This window comes from Musa acuminata, chromosome BXJ2-5, assembly GCF_036884655.1.
Source record: "Musa acuminata AAA Group cultivar baxijiao chromosome BXJ2-5, Cavendish_Baxijiao_AAA, whole genome shotgun sequence".
Taxonomy (NCBI): Eukaryota; Viridiplantae; Streptophyta; class Magnoliopsida; order Zingiberales; family Musaceae; genus Musa; species Musa acuminata.
The window spans coordinates 13,409,645-13,427,298 of NC_088342.1; the positions used below are offsets into that span (position 1 = coordinate 13,409,645).

Genomic DNA, 17,654 nt, shown 5'->3' on the forward strand with positions numbered 1-17,654 from the left:
CAACACAAAATTGCTTCATCATATCATGATAAGTATTCTACTTCCAAAACAACACCATTATGATGAAGTTCGTCAAATGGAATTAGAAACAATGTATTAGATTATGGTAGGACATGATAACTATTTTGGATATCTGATATGACAAAACAGGATTGAACCGTCAACTAAAGATATGATGCTTTCATATGGTGGCTTGATTACTAGACTAATACATGTACATGACATAGTCATTCCACCATATGAAAAAACTATGAAACTAGATAGATTTAATATTCTCAATAGAAACCTATTAAGAAGATGAAGATGTATAATAAGAAATAGTATTTGGACTAGATTACCTAGGAGAACTGATCCTCTCCCACTTGAACTAGAACCAGAAATACCTATATATAGGGGAAGTCAATCTCCTCCTACTAGTCTCTTTAAGGCAGCACCTCCAACGGAGCTAACACCCTCCCCATCTGTCGATTCTATAGTGACTCGATTGGATCGAATTGAACTATATCAAGATCAAATCTTAACTGAGATGCAGCAAATTCATCGACAACTTAACACTTTAATATATAGTTTAATATTCTATTTAGGCATTTTGGTTTACCACCACCTGAATAGCTTGTATATTTCTCCTTTCTTTTTGTTGGTGAAGGAGAAAACTCAATAATACCCTGATATGCTATACTCCTTATCCTTACACTCTATGATGTACTGTTTGACATTATATGCTTTTCAATATTATGATATATTTCTTGATGATATTATGATGCATGCAACACTCTAAGAATTAGGCATGTTAAACCTTCCTAATGCATGAATTTCTCTTATCCTTGAGTTTTCTTTCATTCCTTCACAATCAAAATTGTTTCCTTCATTCCTTTGCAATTCACCAAAGAAGAGATTTGATTCATGGATTTTTGGCATACTTGATCTTTTATGTGATGATCATGTCCTTGAATCCTTCCTCCTTACAAAAGTAAAAAAATTATTCATGGACTTTTGGTATACTTGATCTTTTATGAGATGATCATTTCCATATGAATCCATCCTAATTCTATTTATAAAAGAAGAACTTTGAGTCATGGACTTTCGAAACTTATGACTTGATTCTTTTTTTCATGTGATGAATGAATTCTTCCCTTCTTATTCTTCTTCTTATTTTTTTTTTGAAGGAGAGAAAGAAACTAGCTAACATTCAAGAAAAGTAAAAAAATGCTAGTTTGCACATCTAAACAAAAATGATAGCTTGCCCATTTCAAGAAATAAAAGTGGTTATCTTGCAAAGTTTTTGCTTAACTTCTCATTTCACAAATTTACAAGCTTGCATAAAATGGTATAAAACTTGTATAGTTCAAATACTTGTTGAATGATTCTCCTTTTTATTGATGACAAAGGGGGAGAAATGATGAATGGAATCAGGCCAAAATAATGTTGAATTTGGTATCATGCATAGTGATAAATGGTTAAAAAAATGCTTTAGTATAATGTATGTTATGCCCAAAATGATTGAAAATATGAATGCTTTGGTATCATGAATGTTATACCCAAAATGATATTAATTTTGATATCATGCATGAAGTGATGAAATTTTGCATATTATACTTATGACTTGGAACTATAATGATGCATAATATATGAAATTTTGATATATTACATTTGATCACTATGATTGAAATTGTTTTACTTGAATTCAAATGTTATGATTCCTTTTGAATTCAAGTTTGTCTTATCTCAATATGGCATATAGATAAGAAAAGTTAAGGTTAACTCCATCATCAATTGGTTGTCATTATCAAAAAGGGAAAGATTGTTGAATCTCGAATTTTGATAATGAAATCAATTGATGGATTAATAATCTAATCTATGTGTTGATATAAGTGATGCAGGACTAACTACGATCGTGAAAAAGGTAAAACAATTAAAGAAGAATTGAATATTAGGCCAAATAAATCAAGAGATACACCGAAGGATCGGACGATGTAGTGAAAACTCGTCGAAAGTTCGTTGGGAGTTCACCAAAAGCTAGTCGGAAGTTCGCTGGGAGTTCGTCGAAAGCTTGCCGAAAGTTCATCAGAAGCTCACTAGAAGTTCATCGGGAGCTCGTCGAAAGCTCGTTGGAAGTTCATCGGGAGTTTGTCGAAAGCTCATCGGAAGATTGCTAGGAGTTCGCCGGAAGTTCACCGAGAGTTCGGTTGAACAATTGACGTGTCAGACAACTTAGATTGCTTGTATCATAATTATATTAGCCTTAATTATTATAATTAGGGTTTTAATTTAAGTTAGTCTTAAGAGAAATCTTACTAACTCAATTAGGAACTAACTAGGCCTTAAACAGGATTAAATTGGGCCGGTTGGATGGCCCATTCAACTACTTGTAGCCACGTCAAGTGATGGCACTGCCCAAATTGGGCAGTGGAATCGCTTGAGGTTCGGCCTCCCAAGTGGTTTGGGTAGTGGTACTGCTCAAACTGAGTGATGGTACTACCGGCCATTAATGCCTACAGGCGATGGTACTGTCTAGGCAAGTGATGGTACCGCCAGAGCCCAGTCTCCAAGACTTTGTCAGGTGATAGTACCGCCAGACTAGGCTATGGTACCACCCAGTTTCAAGGAGTACTGGTGGTACCCCGAAAACACGGGATGAGACATTTTTTAGCTCCACTTTTAAAGTCATTGGGGCCTATAAATACCTCACTCTTTCTTGCATGAAAGAGCATGAAAATGTGAACAAAAGTCTTAAGATTTTGAGTTATAAAAGTATTGAAAAAGTGTTAAGTATCCTCCTCCTTCAGCAGCTTTGTGATCATTCTAAGAGAGGTGTGAGGCTTGTAAAGGTTATCTCCTAAACTTGTAAAAAGGAGAAAAAGTTGTAAGAGGATAGTTGGTCTTCACCTATTGAAAGAAGACCATTAGTGTACGCCGATGATCTCAACAGAAGAGAAATCGGGAGTGGACATAGGTCACAATGACTGAACCACTATAAATCCAGTGCACTTGGTTTGCATTTCTATTCTGCTTTTCATTCTCATATTATAAACTAATTTACTTGCTTACTATTATCACTATGCTTACAAACGTTCTCTCTAAGTTTAAATGCTTTCCGATACGATTTCATTAAATAAAATTTTTCAAGCCATCGTTTTTACAAAAGTACTAATTCACCCCCCCTCTTAGTATCGATTTTGATCCTAACACATCCAACCTTTCAGTGCATCATCCTCTCCTTCGGTGCATTGCCCAATCAACATGTTGACCTTCGTAATATCCGATCTCCTTGGCGTAATTTTCGATCCTTCTGGTCCAATGGCCGAACTCATGGCATGAAGCCTTCTACCAACGGGTCGACCAATCCTTCGACTCAACGTCCAATCTTCTAACATGTTCCATTCCGGCCCAACCTTTGATTACACTGCTTTAATTGATTTATCTTTCCCTAATTGAAGCTAGTCTTGCACATTAGATCATAATTTTATTAATTAGTTTTATCATCAAAATTCAAGATTCAACAACTCTTTCCTGCATGAAAGAGCACAAAAGTATGAACAAAAAACTTATGATTTAAGTGAGAAAACGCTATTGTCATTCCTTGAAAGTTTCCCTCTTTTTCCCTAAGTGTAAATTCTGTTTAAAGGAGGGCTGAGAGAACTGTAAAGGTTATCTCCTAAACTTGTAAAAAAGAGAATATAGCTATAAGAGGGTAGTTGATCTTCACCCGTTCGAAGAAGATCAATAGTAGAAGTCGATGACCCCAACGGAGGAGGAATCAGGAGTGAACGTAGGTCATGATAATCGAACCACTATAAAATTGGTGTGCTTTCTCTTCTTTGCCATTTTTCCTTTATATTACTTACTGATTTGGCTGCTTACTCCACTTCACACTTTCTCTAAGTTCAAACGTATTTTTGATATGATTTTATCGAAACGGTTTTTCTAAATACTCGATATTTTTATATAAGCATTTATTCACCCACCCCCCCCACTCTTAATGTTGATTTCAGTCCTAATAGATCCAAGGTAAGATCAACTAGAGGTCCAACCCCCCCCCCCCCCCCCCACCCCCCCACTCTTAATGTTGATTTCAATCCTAATAGATCCAAGGTAAGATCAACTAGAGGTCCATTTGGCTCAGTCGAACCTTTAAGGAAGTATCCATTAAATTCACTAATTAAGTTTTGGACTCGAGGGGAGCACTAAATTCTGTCATTAGGGGAGCAAGGGGCTCTCTTGAATGGTAGCTCCGTGGACCTTAGGCAATCATGAGATATTAGCATTACATCAGTTAGGGAAACTCTAAAGGGTGTCGGTGCCAATAATGGTTGAGGCATCGACCATGGCTAAGATGCTGGTGCCACATATTAGGCTAGCTGAGATAGGAGCTAGGTAATAACTTGTAATATACCAATGAGCATTTGCATCTGATTGGTAAGATTTAGGAACACCTCGATGGGAACGAGTAGGTGGCTCAAGTTCATCCCCGAGGGTGAGGGGCCTAGGTTGTTAAACAGATGGTAGTGCCCATTGATGCCTACACCAAGGTGGACGCCTTTACGTATGGGAAGGATAGCAATTGGCCTCCCTGAATAAAAATATTGTGGGTTAGAGGCAAGACCTCATCACTAGAGCGTTTGTTAAGGGAATAGGTAGATAGACGTTCTTGTGACATCAAGCCCTCCTCCCTCTAGTGTCAAATTGTTAGAGAAAAATATCATTAACGTCTTAATCAGTCCAACATGGTCTAGACCCGTGTACACAAGAATGTCCAAGGTGCCTCTAAAGTGAAAATATCGTGCTCTCGAGGAGGCTCCGAGATGGCTCTAAGGTGGATCCAAGGTGGATCTAAGGTGGCTTCGAGGTAGATTCGAGATGAATTTGACGTGGCTCCAAGGTGGATCTAAGGCAACTCTGAAATGAAAGTATTGATCTCACGAGGTGCCTCCTACATGAAGACCAAAGTCGAATGAAGTTTCCCGACTTGATCCCTTCAACATTCAAATTCGTAATTTGATATCCCAAATATGGAATAGAGTAGTCTCTTCAAGAAGTTATCCTTCTTACCTTCTTTTATCATAAAAAAGGAGCAAGAGATTTAGGATTACCCTCATAACTGAAGTTTGTATTTCTCTTCCACATCATAATGAATGAAGAGAAAATTTATATTTTTTTATTATGACTCTCATACACTATACAAAGGGAGGATGATATGGGTCTTGTGTGGTGATAACATTATCAATCGTTGATAAATATATATATATATATATATATATATATCGGATGATTACAGAGCACACAGTAATGACATTGTTCTTTTGAGATCAACAAGCTTCTCCCTCGTCTTTCTACTTCAACAGAATGCAAGACACAAATTTGTCTCATCGAGAGCTCTTGAAGGAGAATGCAATTGGTTCTCGTGCTCTGAGATGTGGCCTTCTATGTGACACTTGGTTCTCACGGTCCTGTCGCGTTGTTAGAAACCATGTGTTCCGTTACTTTCCCGTGGAAGCCGACAAACGAAGGTGCTCAAACTTCTACACTCACTCGTCCTTTACATGGTTCGTCGTCACAGTGCTCGAAGGTGCATGCATCCCTGTTTTCCAAGGCATGTCAATTACTCCCAAGAACACATTCGTTGAATGGGTAAGTCGAGCAGAGAATCCATCAGCTTCCCTGATTGAAGCAGTGGATAAAACTGTAACCACAGCATCATCCTTACGATAAGCTGTCTTACACGGCTTAACTGGTCATATTTTTAATTTCTTTACCGAATGATGATTATTATAGAGTATGTGTTTTTTTGTTTGTGTTTTATGTAGTAATAATATTATTATATTTAGTTCTAACACAGCCGCATACATGTCACCAAATGCCTTGCGGGTCCCGGTGTACGTTTCACATGGACATCTTTTCCCATTTTATTGAGCCCACCTCCCGAGCACAACTCCTGCCCTCCCATCTCCGTTCTTCGACGAGCCAATGCCTCCGGCCGCCAGATTTCTCACGACGTCAGCCCCGCCGCCGGAGACGCACACCAACGTGGTGGTGATCCTTGCCGCGCTGCTCTGCGCCGCGGTCAGCGCCGTGGGTCTCGCCCTCGTTGCGCGCTGCTGTGCCTGTCCCTGGCGCTCCCTCGGCGGTGGAGGCCCACGGGCGCCACCTGACAAGGGCCTCAAGAGGACGGCCCTGCGGCAGCTGCCCAAGGTCTCGTACGGCGGCGCCGGCGGCGGAGAGGGGCCGGCGGAGTGCCCGATCTGCCTGGCGGAGTTCGAGGAGGGCGAGCAGCTCCGGGTGCTGCCGCAGTGCGGGCACGGGTTCCACGCCGGGTGTGTCGACGCATGGCTCGGTTCCCACTCCAGTTGTCCGTCGTGCCGACGGGTGCTCGTCGTCGCCGCGCCGCCCTCCCTGTTCCAGGGGTGCCGCGAGGGATCCGTCGAAGCTGCGGCGCCCGTGTCGGTCTCCGCGGCGGGGCGCGGAGGCGAGGGAGGACGGTGACGCCCACAGGTTCCTCCCTCAAAAGTGGCATCTTTAGCTCCCTCTTTTCTACGCATCTTCATCAGACCAAACCAAAGTGAGACCCTTTTTTTCCATTCTTAGATCTTGTTGAGCTGTGGATTTGTGATTCTCAAAAGTACAATAAATATCGTATAAAACACCGGAATTTTTTTTTTTTTTTGCTCCTTTTTGATGAAGATGATCACATGACAAGATATAGTTAAATTAGATAATCTAAAAGTTAAAAGTCAGATTTATGGATAATATTTGTTATCTTGTTCAGATTCTATTCTCTTATAGTAGTTGTCCTCAACAACTGTAAGACAGCTGATGGACACTGGTCATCCCCCTAACCCAAACAGACACTTCTACGGGACATATTTCTTGTTGGATTTACCCAAAGATTACGGTAGTTTGGTGGGATTAGTTAAAGGGCAGCACAAAGTGTTAAAAGATGTTGTCGTCTCCACCACCCAACACACAGTGAGCCATCAGCAACAGTTGGTTCAGCTGCGACTCTCTGCCTTCACTGGAGAATGGCTAACAACTCCATCTTTGAAACTTGATTCTGTTACATCCACTGCTTAGGATCTTTCCATCTTTTATCAGATCACATACCTCTTTCTGTCCAAAGGCGTTGGAAAGTGCTGCTGATGTATGCTGTCAAGATGACTAGTTACCGTAGCAGTAGTGCTGGGGAAGTATATGACAGTTGAAGGTTTTACCCTACTAATATAGTTCGTAACACATTAGTGATTGTATAGCATACATAAGTGATTGTTTGATCATCAAAAGCTTAAACTCTGAAAAGTTCGAAAAACCCAAAAAACAAAAATGAGTGGTAAGTGAACTGTCGACAAAAATTTACATGAATTAGTTGCTGGCGGCGAAAAAAGGTCAGATTAATAAAACTGAATAAATCTAAGTAAAATATCGAATGCAATCCATTTATCTTGAAAAAAAAAGTGCCTAAAAGAAAGGATGGCACAAGTGCCCAATTCTACAGATAAAATGTAATGTGATACAATTGGATCCAAAACTTCTTTAGCAGCCATCAAACATTGATGCATATCATCCAAGCAGAAGATATGACCAACTTCAGTTAAAAATTTTGCAACCCATACCAAATAAGACGCTATAATTTTCAGAGTTTTAGGAAGAGACAACATGAAGAAAGAAAGCCAAAGTCATTGTAAATAAATCTTAACATGGATCAAATGCATAAAATTTCTTTTTTTCTGCCTGATGCCTTAGCCTTAGAGTTCCAAACTCACTGACAAGTTTTCCTGTGTCCTTCAATGATCCCCTCAGTGCTGACATAGCCAAGTATTGATGACTCCAGTGCCTAGAACAAGGAAAACATGCTTGAATTGTGACCTCCAAGACTAAGAACTTCAGAGCTGCCAAATGCATTTCATGCAGTAGTTATACTGACTCCATCAAACACCATATAGAATGAAATTCAAGAAAAGAAAGATTGATGCTCACAGATCATTGAATCGAAGACATACATTTGCTGAATATAAGCAATTGATAGTAGTGACCTTTAATAGCTTGTTAATATCCTCTAGTCCCTTATTCATGCTCAGTTACCGTTCCATTTTCATCTCATCCCAATCCTATTCTCTCTAACCATCTTAAACGTCAATTTTGATCTTTGACCAGAGAAGAACATTACCTGGAGATCAAATGATAATTGTAGTCCCTCATCCAAATAAGTAAAAGAAATCAATCTATTGCAGCTTGTTTTGCCCCAACGGCAAAGATCTCCATGATGACCTCAAGTGGCATGCCCTTTGTTTCAGGAACTTTCAAGAACACAAATACCAAAGCTATGGTGCACACAACTGCATATATTCCAAAGACACCGGCAAGGCCAATAGAATTGAGCATAACAGGAAGTGTGTATGTGACAATGATGTCACCAATCCAGAACGTGAGGGCACAGATGGCTATGCACACACCACGGACCCGAGTTGGGAAGATCTCGGCACAAAGAATATTGGGAATTGGGCCGAATCCCATGACAAAGCAGCAGAAATAGATGACAACACTGACGGTCGAGAGCACGGCATGAACCACAGTTCCCATGTCCACAAGGTTAGCCACAACCAAGACAACCAGTGAAGATATCAAGACAGGGATTGTGGACAGCAGAAGGAACCTGCAAGTTTGGAGATTGAGCAAAGGGGTTCTTGCTTAACCTATTGTATAAAGGGGAGTGAATTTTGCCCTAAGGAAGAAAGTGACTTACCTTCTTCCTGAGATATCCATGAGCCTCATGGCAAGACCAATACTTGGAAGCATCAACAAAGTTGTGAGAGCACTAATGAGGATAGATGCTGAAGCCGAGCCAATCCCAATATTTGCTAGTAAAACTTCAACACCAGCTTGCTCAAGTATCTGAGGAGTGTAGTAGAGAACCCCATTTATGCCAGCAAACTGCAGGAGTAATGAAATAGGTTAGAATGACATCATCTAGAACAATATAGAGGTGAATATGATGCTACTTCTCAGAAGAGAACTAATGGATAGATAAACATAGAAGTCTAATTATAGGCACAAGAAGCAATAGATCTTGATTGTCATCTAATAGTGAGAGACAGTTAACAAGTATCAAAACATATTATCTACCATAATCGATTAATTAAAATTTAAAACAGAAGCAGAAGTTGCCAGCTCAAAGCAACTTTAGGTACGAGAAAAATCCATGAACCTCAGGTACAACAATAATAATCATTAAAGCCCTAGAAGATTTTCTATGAGTTTTGTATGAGGAACTATATACTTAGTCTCAAAAAGTTCACTGAACCAAAGTTTGGTTCAGATTATGCTATAAAATTAGAGAATGGAATAAGAGCATAAATGGTAGTGCAGGGCTTCCAGGTTCTGGCAAGGAAACCTATAACATAACTACGGAATATATTGTCTTCCTTTTTGCAAATTACAATGAGCTCAGACCAATCTATGCAAGTTTCTGGATAGTGCATCAGAAAGATTAATTGTGAATTCAAGATTGCATAAAAGCCTGAAGGACAGACTTTATAAACTGCATGTAACATAAGATCATGATCGATACTGCATTAGGTAAAGAAAGTGAAGCAATCAAAGGAGAATATAAAGACATTCTTCAAAGGAGAATATAAAGATGCTCAGGAGACAGGCAAAGAAAATTAAGCCAGGAAAACCAGAAGCAATCAAAAGGAAGTATATCCTTGAAAATTTTGTAGATTGACCTAACAACATGAGACTAAGGAAGCCAGAGCAGATACAGCTACAGAATTCCTAAGTAAAAGTAGAAGATAACTATTTAATTTCAAAACTCAATTTTAAGCTGGTAGATTCGAAGTTCGGACTTTATAGGAGCAACAAACTGAACATAAGGGAGTGGCATAACACTTGGATGCAGAAGATGGCACCTTGAGCAGAACAACAATAGAGTAGCTAGGGGAAAAAAGCGAGAAGAAAACTCAAGAACACTTGTGTACATCTGACAACAAAATTCAGCTATAACTCTCATCCAATTTAACTTAACCAGATTTAAGCCTCCTTAAAATAAAGTTAACGAGCCTCAGATATGGCTTTTTTCTGGTAGCAGGTAACTTTTTACACTATCAACAGTCACTCTTTCAATATGCAAACATCAGAATAATGTTCTAGAAAGCATCCATGGTTGGGCAAATGATCAAGCTACTGCATAACACATATACTGATACAGAAGCTTCCACACAGACAATTCAATTAAAATGTCATACAAAAAAGTTTGAACCATTAATAGGTAAATAGATGTTGAGACCAAATAAAATTTTATAGGATGATATTTATTTTTATTTATGGGTTTTTTTAAATGATAAGTTTATAAAAGTAAAGGTATAATTGAGTGGATGTCACAATAAACTACATATGGTAGTACTGAAATAATTTTTTTCCTCAATAATAGAAAATTGCTAATAAGGAAAAACTAAAACACATGCGATCATATTTTCATGCTCACACAAACTGCATATGTATGCTGGAATGTACATATACAATTACAGCATACTGTAGCAATACAGGCTTATGCAGAGTACCTCGTATATGACCACGTTTTGGACACTACACCAGAATGTTACTAGTGTAAATGTAGATCACAAACATAGTTTACCAAAGTCGATTTCTATAAGAAATAAATAACATGAGAAGACATTTAAGCAGCATCATGATCTTTCATTGCATTTAGTAAAATTAACCTGCTGAAGTATCTGGATCCCAACTCCAACAAGTAAAGCATGTCTCACACCAGGTTCAAAAAGATCTTGCCAATTTGGCCCTTTAGAAGCTGCTTCTGATGGATGAACCATGGCGGGCCCCACAGGGTGCTGATCCATAAGCTCCTTATAGAACAGAGCAGGTTGGCTAACCAAAGCAGCAGCCTGAACAAATTCACCTTCTTCAGGAATATCAACTCCTGGAAGGGAAACAAGGGAACCCCTCCTCGACCCAGGAATACCCTCTTGGTGTAAATATATTCTTTTAAACCCACCTTCCTTTTTCCCATCTGCACCTTCTCTCTCAGACCATTTCCATGCCAATTGCCAACCCCCACCAATACCCATACTACTAACTGCCTCTCCTCCATTCTGCATAAGACTGCTATTTCTCCTCATGCTCATAATACTTCCATGCTGTTGGCCAATATCCTTCACTTCCACGTTTGTTGTTTGGCGAGAAAGCAATGGACTTTGTAAATTGTCATCAGAATCACCTCCTCCAGCATCAGATGCATAACCTTCACCCTCCTGTTGAAGACTCTCCTCATCCCACTGCTCGGTTTTGTGTTGCTGATCTGCCACACTAAACATGCTTCCGAAATTAGGAAACAATGTGCTTCGCATGCTACCCATCTCAGGTAATTTTTCATGGACACTTCCAAATAGGGTAACCAGAGGATCCATTAATGGCACACCACGCTGATTTTCCATGCTACCACGGCGAGATACAAGAGCAAGGGAACTTTGGCCTTTGACAGGCCGGGCAACCCATGAAAGGCCTTCCTCAGGCCCATACAATGTGATACGGTCCTTATCAGCAGTTGCCCCCTGGTCATCAGTGAGCTCATTAGCCGGTCCAATTACGTACTCTTCAATGGAAGTCTCACCACCTACTCCCAAACCCTCGACAAGAAGAGCCATTTCTCCTGTATATTTAAAAAGAAAAATGGAAAAATCATATCTTAGACTTTTTCACACATCCATTTTGTTTGTCCCAAAAACCAAGATCACAAACTACCAGGAATAAATTATCAAACAATAAGCTAAAGTGAGATCGATAGTGCTAGAATAAGCAGATTTAGTTACATTATGGTAAAAGAATCAGTAGATTTTTCTAAAGTAACATAAAGAAAATTAGAACAATTCAACTAATAACAATAAAAAGATATACAAGATGGAGAGAAACCCAAAAAATTTGGCCATAGTAATTCTCTCTGACATTAGAGGTCTCAAGTAGATTTGCCTAATGATACAAGAATAAGCACAAAGAGAACAAGCAACCTAAGAAATATTATTTTGTTTTGAACGATCATTCTTGTCAAAGAAGCACGTAAATGTGAACATCCATAAATATATACACAGTGTTCTGACATGAAAAAGAAGAATGATATAGCTACACTATCATATAACATCAATGACACACGGATGCTCAAAAGTGGAACTCATAACAAATACAGAGTTTATGAGACAATGCATGAGAAAAATCAACACATGATTGTTGTAATATATTACTAGTACTGAACTCTTTGGTAATGCCAATTACACACCTTTATTTAACTAACTGACTATCAAAATTTCCATCGCTGTTCAAAACACTCAATAAGATACACAACAAATTTATCTTGCATATCCACTTGGCCAAACAACCAGCATATAAACATTTCATGTACAAAAATTTAACTATTACAACTGCTACAACTTAATAAAGGATATAACTAGTTTTAACTAAAATGAATTTAGTAGCATTTTGAGGCAACATTTACCAGAGACATCTTCCCTTCCCCGCAATCTCTGCAAAACCTGTTTGGCCTCAACCATTCTTCCTTTGCTTACAAGCCATCTTGGAGATTCCGGCAAAAAGAAAATGGTTAGTGCAAAATAAAGGAGGGAAGGGATAGAGAGAACTCCCAGCATCACTCTCCAGTCCGAGTTCACCATTAGTGACATTGCAAAAACCATACAATATGATATAAACATTCCTCCAGAGCCACTGAACTGTGGGAGGGTATTCAATGATCCCCTTATCTCTGGTGGAGCCGTCTCAGAAATATATATGGGAACGAGTGTGACTGCTAGACCAATCCCGAATCCATCAATTAGCCTTGCCAAGAGTAGGACATAGACATTGGGCGACCACAACATCACTAGACCACTAAGAAAATAGAGAATTGATGAGATGATTAGCATTGGCCGTCTGCCAACCCAGTCTGATACTGGACCAGAAAATGTTGTGATGATAGTAGCCCCGATAAGCGACATAGCAACTATTAGTCCCTCTATGGTAGGCTCAGAATCCAATTTAAATTCCTTTTTGATGTACAGTATAGAACCTGAATAAGCATCAATAAAAATTTAAATAAAAAGTTATAGTAATAGAAACAGATGACCAACATTAGCAAGAATCATGTCATGTTGAGAGTAATGTGCATCGTGCAGTGTGTTATGCCCAATAATGGCTGACTTTGACATTATTATCTACGAGAGATATACAATTCTTCAAGAATACAGGAACAGCAGCTGCAAGAAAAAATATCAACTGGGAACGGTTCAGCTGGGTAACCCACCTTTAGAATTTTGAAGTGCTTAAATGAAGAACAAGATCGTATCCCAGCCATGAATGGCTGAATCACGTCTAATTTTTTTTTAAATACTAGCTGAGAATTACTATCAAACAAGCCAAAGACAATGGTCACAAGTACAAGTTTACCTGCAATGGTAGCATTGTCCCACCCCTGCAAAAGGTTACCAATTGAGGCAGCAATCGCAACAAGGACAGCACCCCGCATCTTCTCCTATGCGACAAGAATGCAGCTAAACAAATGAAGGAACCTAAAATAGGAGAATCTCATATCAGATTTCTTGACAAAAACCAAACAAAAGTTAAATCCTAAGTAAGCTTATGCAGTTACTAAAAGATTTAGATATTCATCAAAAGACAGATGTTGCATGTTCTTGAACTGAGACCGACCAAATCAAATAGAATTTGAAGCACTGAATCAAAATTTAGCGAATCTTCATACCCTTTCAAGGAAAACCAAGATCTGTTGGTGGATGGGCCAAGGATTCAAAAATGGCAAACATGATGGCCACAACAAGCCACTTCCATGAGTTAACCCCGAGGAGTGGCACCAGATCAGACGGACGACACCAGACTAGATGCCTCCAGGCTCACTCCTTAGGAGGGGAATCTTCGCCTAGGGACAAAGTTCACAGAACGGAGAGGTATCCTTCTTTGGCGGAATAGAAAAAAGCCAAAAGCAACAGAGCTAAACAACAGCAAGAAAAGTGCCTCCGGTACCCCTCAGAAATTTCACCGAACACACAGTCTCCTCTTCTCTATTGCGCACTGAGCTTTAATAAAGCATTCAGAAAAAAGGAAAAAATCGAAGAACACCAGTGCAGTGATCTCCTGAGTGCGTCAGAAAACCGGTATATAACTAAAATTTGCAGAATTTTCCGCAGAGAAACCCGCCAAGATCGTAACTTTCCGCCGGAAAACACTGAGGCTCACCCTAGAAAGGCAAGAAATCACCCCAAGAACAGATCTTTGAGCTGGAAGAGCCAGAAGCTTTCATCTCTGACGACTACCAAATTTCCAGATTCCAGAAACTCCTGATGACGCAGGGTAGATCGCGCTCGTCGATTTGTCTGCTCTTTTATGCTCCAAAACTTGAGAGATTTCTAGCAATGGGAAGAGCAAGAAAGGAAAGCAAACGCTAGAAAGGAAGTACCATTGGCTCCAATGACAGCCGATACCGATCTGTCAACCCTAAATCCTTCCGCTCCCCCGACAACCCGAGCGAATGAATGGGCGGAAGGCCTAATATGCCCCGCTTTCGGTTGCTTTTTGAAGCCTAAACATGGGAAAATGCCGGGTTCCTTCAAACCCACCTGGCGTAGAAGGGAAGAAGAGGAGGAGAGGAACGCAATAGAGATTTGGATGCCGAAGGCTACGGAAGAGGCGCTTGATCCCTTCTTCCTTTTATATAAACCAAAGAAAAAATAAAACCTTTTTTCTTTTATTTTTCTCTGCATACATAATAAATATATAAATATCATAATTATTTTGTAAATCAATCCAACGCCACAAAAAATAAAGTAATTCTGAATTTTCAAATATCAAATAAAATTTAGTTCATGTTTTTGTTTCTTCTGCATGTTATTATGCAGATTTTGAATATCTAAGACTGCATGTAATATTGAGTGCCAAAAAAAAAAGTAAAATACGCATAAAAGAATTACCCGCAACTCTACCTTGACAGCGATGGGGATAGCCACCCCCTACCCCACTTATGTTCATCCAATCATTTGCTCGGGTACTGATGCAAACTGGTGCATGGATCTTTAGAAAAAAGTGGTAATACTATATCTTTTCTTAAATCGTCAGAAAGAAATATGATAAAATCAAATCACATGAATTTGGTATTTTGCTTTTTTTTTATATGTTTCAAAATAGGCTTCCATAGGAAACACCTCGATGGCAAAAAATTAATCGAATCATGTTGTTAAGATAAAAAAAAAGATAAGAAGGTTGGAGTTCTATCTTACTCCATTTCGTAGTTACGAAAAGTGCAGTCATCGAGTCTAAAAAGACTAAATGATCCTTAGTTGTTATTTATTAGTAAAAATATATTTCAGTTTTTAGGTTAAAAATAGACGTAAGGACGAAGGAGAAGAAAATGTTATTATTTTCATTAGTCTCCTCCCCCACAACATATATACTCTTTTTATAATATGCTCGTAACAAATTATCTTTTTCACTCACATTATAATTCTTGTATGTTTTATATTTATTTTTTAAAAACAATATTAAATTTGTGATTTGATCCAAGACTTGGATCCCTGACGACGTTCGATCCCGTTCTCATAATTATGTCCTATATTAGGATAGAAATGTCGCCATCTCGAGCTCAAAATATCTCTTTTAAACAAACAAAAACATCTCGGTCACCTCGACAGCATCCGTCAAGATCATCGCATGCATCCATCCATATGATGATGCATGTGAGCTTAATTAACAAGAATCACTCGTAGAGGTTGACCTCTTGTGTGGAAATTGAGGTTCGGTGCTGAATATTCGTGCTTGATGCTCTTGTAGCAATAAAATGATAGATGACAACATATTGGTTTGTCAGAATGTATCTTATTATTCTTATAGAAAAATAAGAAGATGAACCACAGATGTGGATGTAGTATTATAGTGTGATGGGTAAAGATGAACAATTATTGAAGAAGCTTTATTGAAGAAGTAAAGAAGCTTTATTGAAGAAATGAAAATGCTTCAATACATTTATAGAAAGGATTTCCCTCAACATAATAGAGGATTTTCCTCAAGAGAGATTTCCTCGCATAGTTAGGAAAATCTTATCTTCTATCACATCATCTTAAGTATTTGAGATAATTATATATTATCCTCTAAAGTTAATTATGATTAATATTTCGATCTTTATACTTTAAAAAATAATATTAAATTCTTATACTTAAACATTTAATCATAATTCTTTTCTATTGAATCTCAGATTTTAATGATGAAACCAATCGATATGTGTTTATGTTTTAATCTGCGTTTTGAGTGACGCAGGATGCTTCGATCAGGATGAGATAATTAAAGTAGGAAAAATCATGTTGGGCTGGAGGAACATGTCAGAAGATTGGATGTCGAGCTAGCGGATCGATCGACGTATCGACAGAAGGCTTCAGGCCATGGATTCGAGCATCGGGCTAAGAAGAGCGGATATTGCGCCAAGGATATCGGAGTTGCAGAGTCAACTGACTGATTACACAATAGGCCGTAAGAGAGGACGATCGCCGAAGAATCGAACGAAGCGTCGAGGGACCAATGACATGCCGGACAACTTGATTAATGCTTTGTATTAATTGTCAAGATCGAAGTGTATTTTTACATGTGCAGAATTAACTACAATAGCAATGCATAAAGCAAAATAAAGTTCTGGAGTCAAGGACATGATTACGTTGGGAATTCGAGAGTTCGTCGGAAGTCCGGACATTCGTCAGAAGTTCTAGAAGAACCAACCGAGAAGTCTCGGAGCTTGCCAGAGAAGCTCATCGAAACTTACCAAGAAGATCGTCGTGAAGTCCAGTAGCTTGCCAAGAGTGCGTCGGAACATTGCCGAGAGATTGTCGGAAGGTTGCCGGAAGATCGCCAGAAGAATATACATAGAGACTTGTTTAGCTTAGCAAATGTCTTAGGATTTCGTAGTTAGCACGTAATTAGGCTTAGATTTAGGCCAACCCAATTAGGGGCCAACTAGGCCCATGTAAGAACTGTGTTGGGCCCAATAAAAGGCCCAAATAGTGCTCCAAGAAGTCTCATCGTCGTGGCACAGTCTTCGAGACTATGTCAAGCGGTGGTACCGCCGGTCTGGATAGTGGTACCACCCAACGTAGGCGGTGGTACCGCCCGTGCCTAGAGAACCCAGGATGGGAAAGTTTTAGGCTCCAAGTTTGAATCAACTTGAAGCCTATAAATACCCCTCTCATCCCTGGTTAAAGTACACAGAGAGTTTAAAAAGAAAGAAACACTACTAAAATCTTGTGTGATCTCCTCTCCCTCTTCTAAGTGTTAGACTAGTTTGAGAGAGGAATAAGTGAGTGCGTGTAAGGGTTGTCTCCTAAACTCGGTAAAAGGAGAAGAGGGGTGTAAAAGGTGATTGGTCTTTGCCTATTGAAGGAAGGCCTCTAGTGGATGCCAGCGACCTCGTCGGAGGAGGAAGCCGAAAGTGGATGTAGGTCATGTTGACCGAACCACTCTAAAACTGCTGTGTTCTCTAGTTTGCATTTTATTCTTGCCATTTACATACTGCAAACTACTTTACTTAGTCACTATGCTTTCATATGCTTCTAAGTTATTAAGCTTCCGAAATCGATTTACATCGAAATTAGTTTTTATTGTACGAAAGTTTT

The 17,654-nt window shown here is 39.1% G+C and overlaps 2 protein-coding genes across 4 annotated transcripts; one reads left to right on the plus strand and one right to left on the minus strand.

The window, feature by feature from the left end:
• Positions 1 to 5,868: 5,868 nt before the first annotated feature.
• On the plus strand, positions 5,869 to 7,243 carry LOC135612534 (probable E3 ubiquitin-protein ligase ATL45). The gene is made up of 2 exons (XM_065108941.1): positions 5,869 to 6,556; positions 6,764 to 7,243. The coding sequence occupies exon 1, from the start codon at positions 5,965 to 5,967 to the stop codon at positions 6,478 to 6,480; it is 516 nt and encodes a 171-aa protein (XP_064965013.1). The 5' UTR covers positions 5,869 to 5,964; the 3' UTR covers positions 6,481 to 6,556; positions 6,764 to 7,243.
• A 207-nt stretch (positions 7,244 to 7,450) lies between these two features.
• On the minus strand, positions 7,451 to 14,685 carry LOC103985116 (monosaccharide-sensing protein 2). 3 transcript variants are annotated; one of them, XR_010486990.1, is made up of 7 exons: positions 13,751 to 14,685; positions 13,438 to 13,559; positions 12,494 to 13,060; positions 10,710 to 11,656; positions 8,735 to 8,922; positions 8,159 to 8,644; positions 7,451 to 7,825 (listed from the first exon to the last, which is right to left on the minus strand). XR_010486990.1 is itself a non-coding variant. In XM_009402729.3 (6 exons), the coding sequence occupies exons 2-6, from the start codon at positions 13,514 to 13,516 to the stop codon at positions 8,209 to 8,211; spliced, it is 2,217 nt and encodes a 738-aa protein (XP_009401004.2). In that variant the 5' UTR covers positions 13,517 to 13,559; positions 13,751 to 14,685; the 3' UTR covers positions 7,451 to 8,208. The 3 variants fall into 3 exon arrangements, 1 of the variants encoding a protein (XP_009401004.2); XR_010486991.1 differs by having other exon boundaries at positions 7,451 to 7,880; XM_009402729.3 differs by having other exon boundaries at positions 7,451 to 8,644.
• Positions 14,686 to 17,654: the final 2,969 nt, after the last annotated feature.

Bases quoted from the DNA above. Each gene is read 5' to 3' on its own strand.
- LOC103985116 (XM_009402729.3), bottom strand. From the start codon at position 13,516: ATGCGGGGTGCTGTCCTTGTTGCGATTGCTGCCTCAATTGGTAACCTT. The intron at 11,657-12,493 runs GTAAATGTTGCC...TTAAATATACAG, and splicing joins GGGAAGGGAAGATGTCTCTG to GAGAAATGGCTCTTCTTGTC. The intron at 8,923-10,709 runs GTTAATTTTACT...TTACTCCTGCAG, and splicing joins GGATCCAGATACTTCAGCAG to TTTGCTGGCATAAATGGGGT.
- LOC135612534 (XM_065108941.1), top strand. From the start codon at position 5,965: ATGCCTCCGGCCGCCAGATTTCTCACGACGTCAGCCCCGCCGCCGGAG.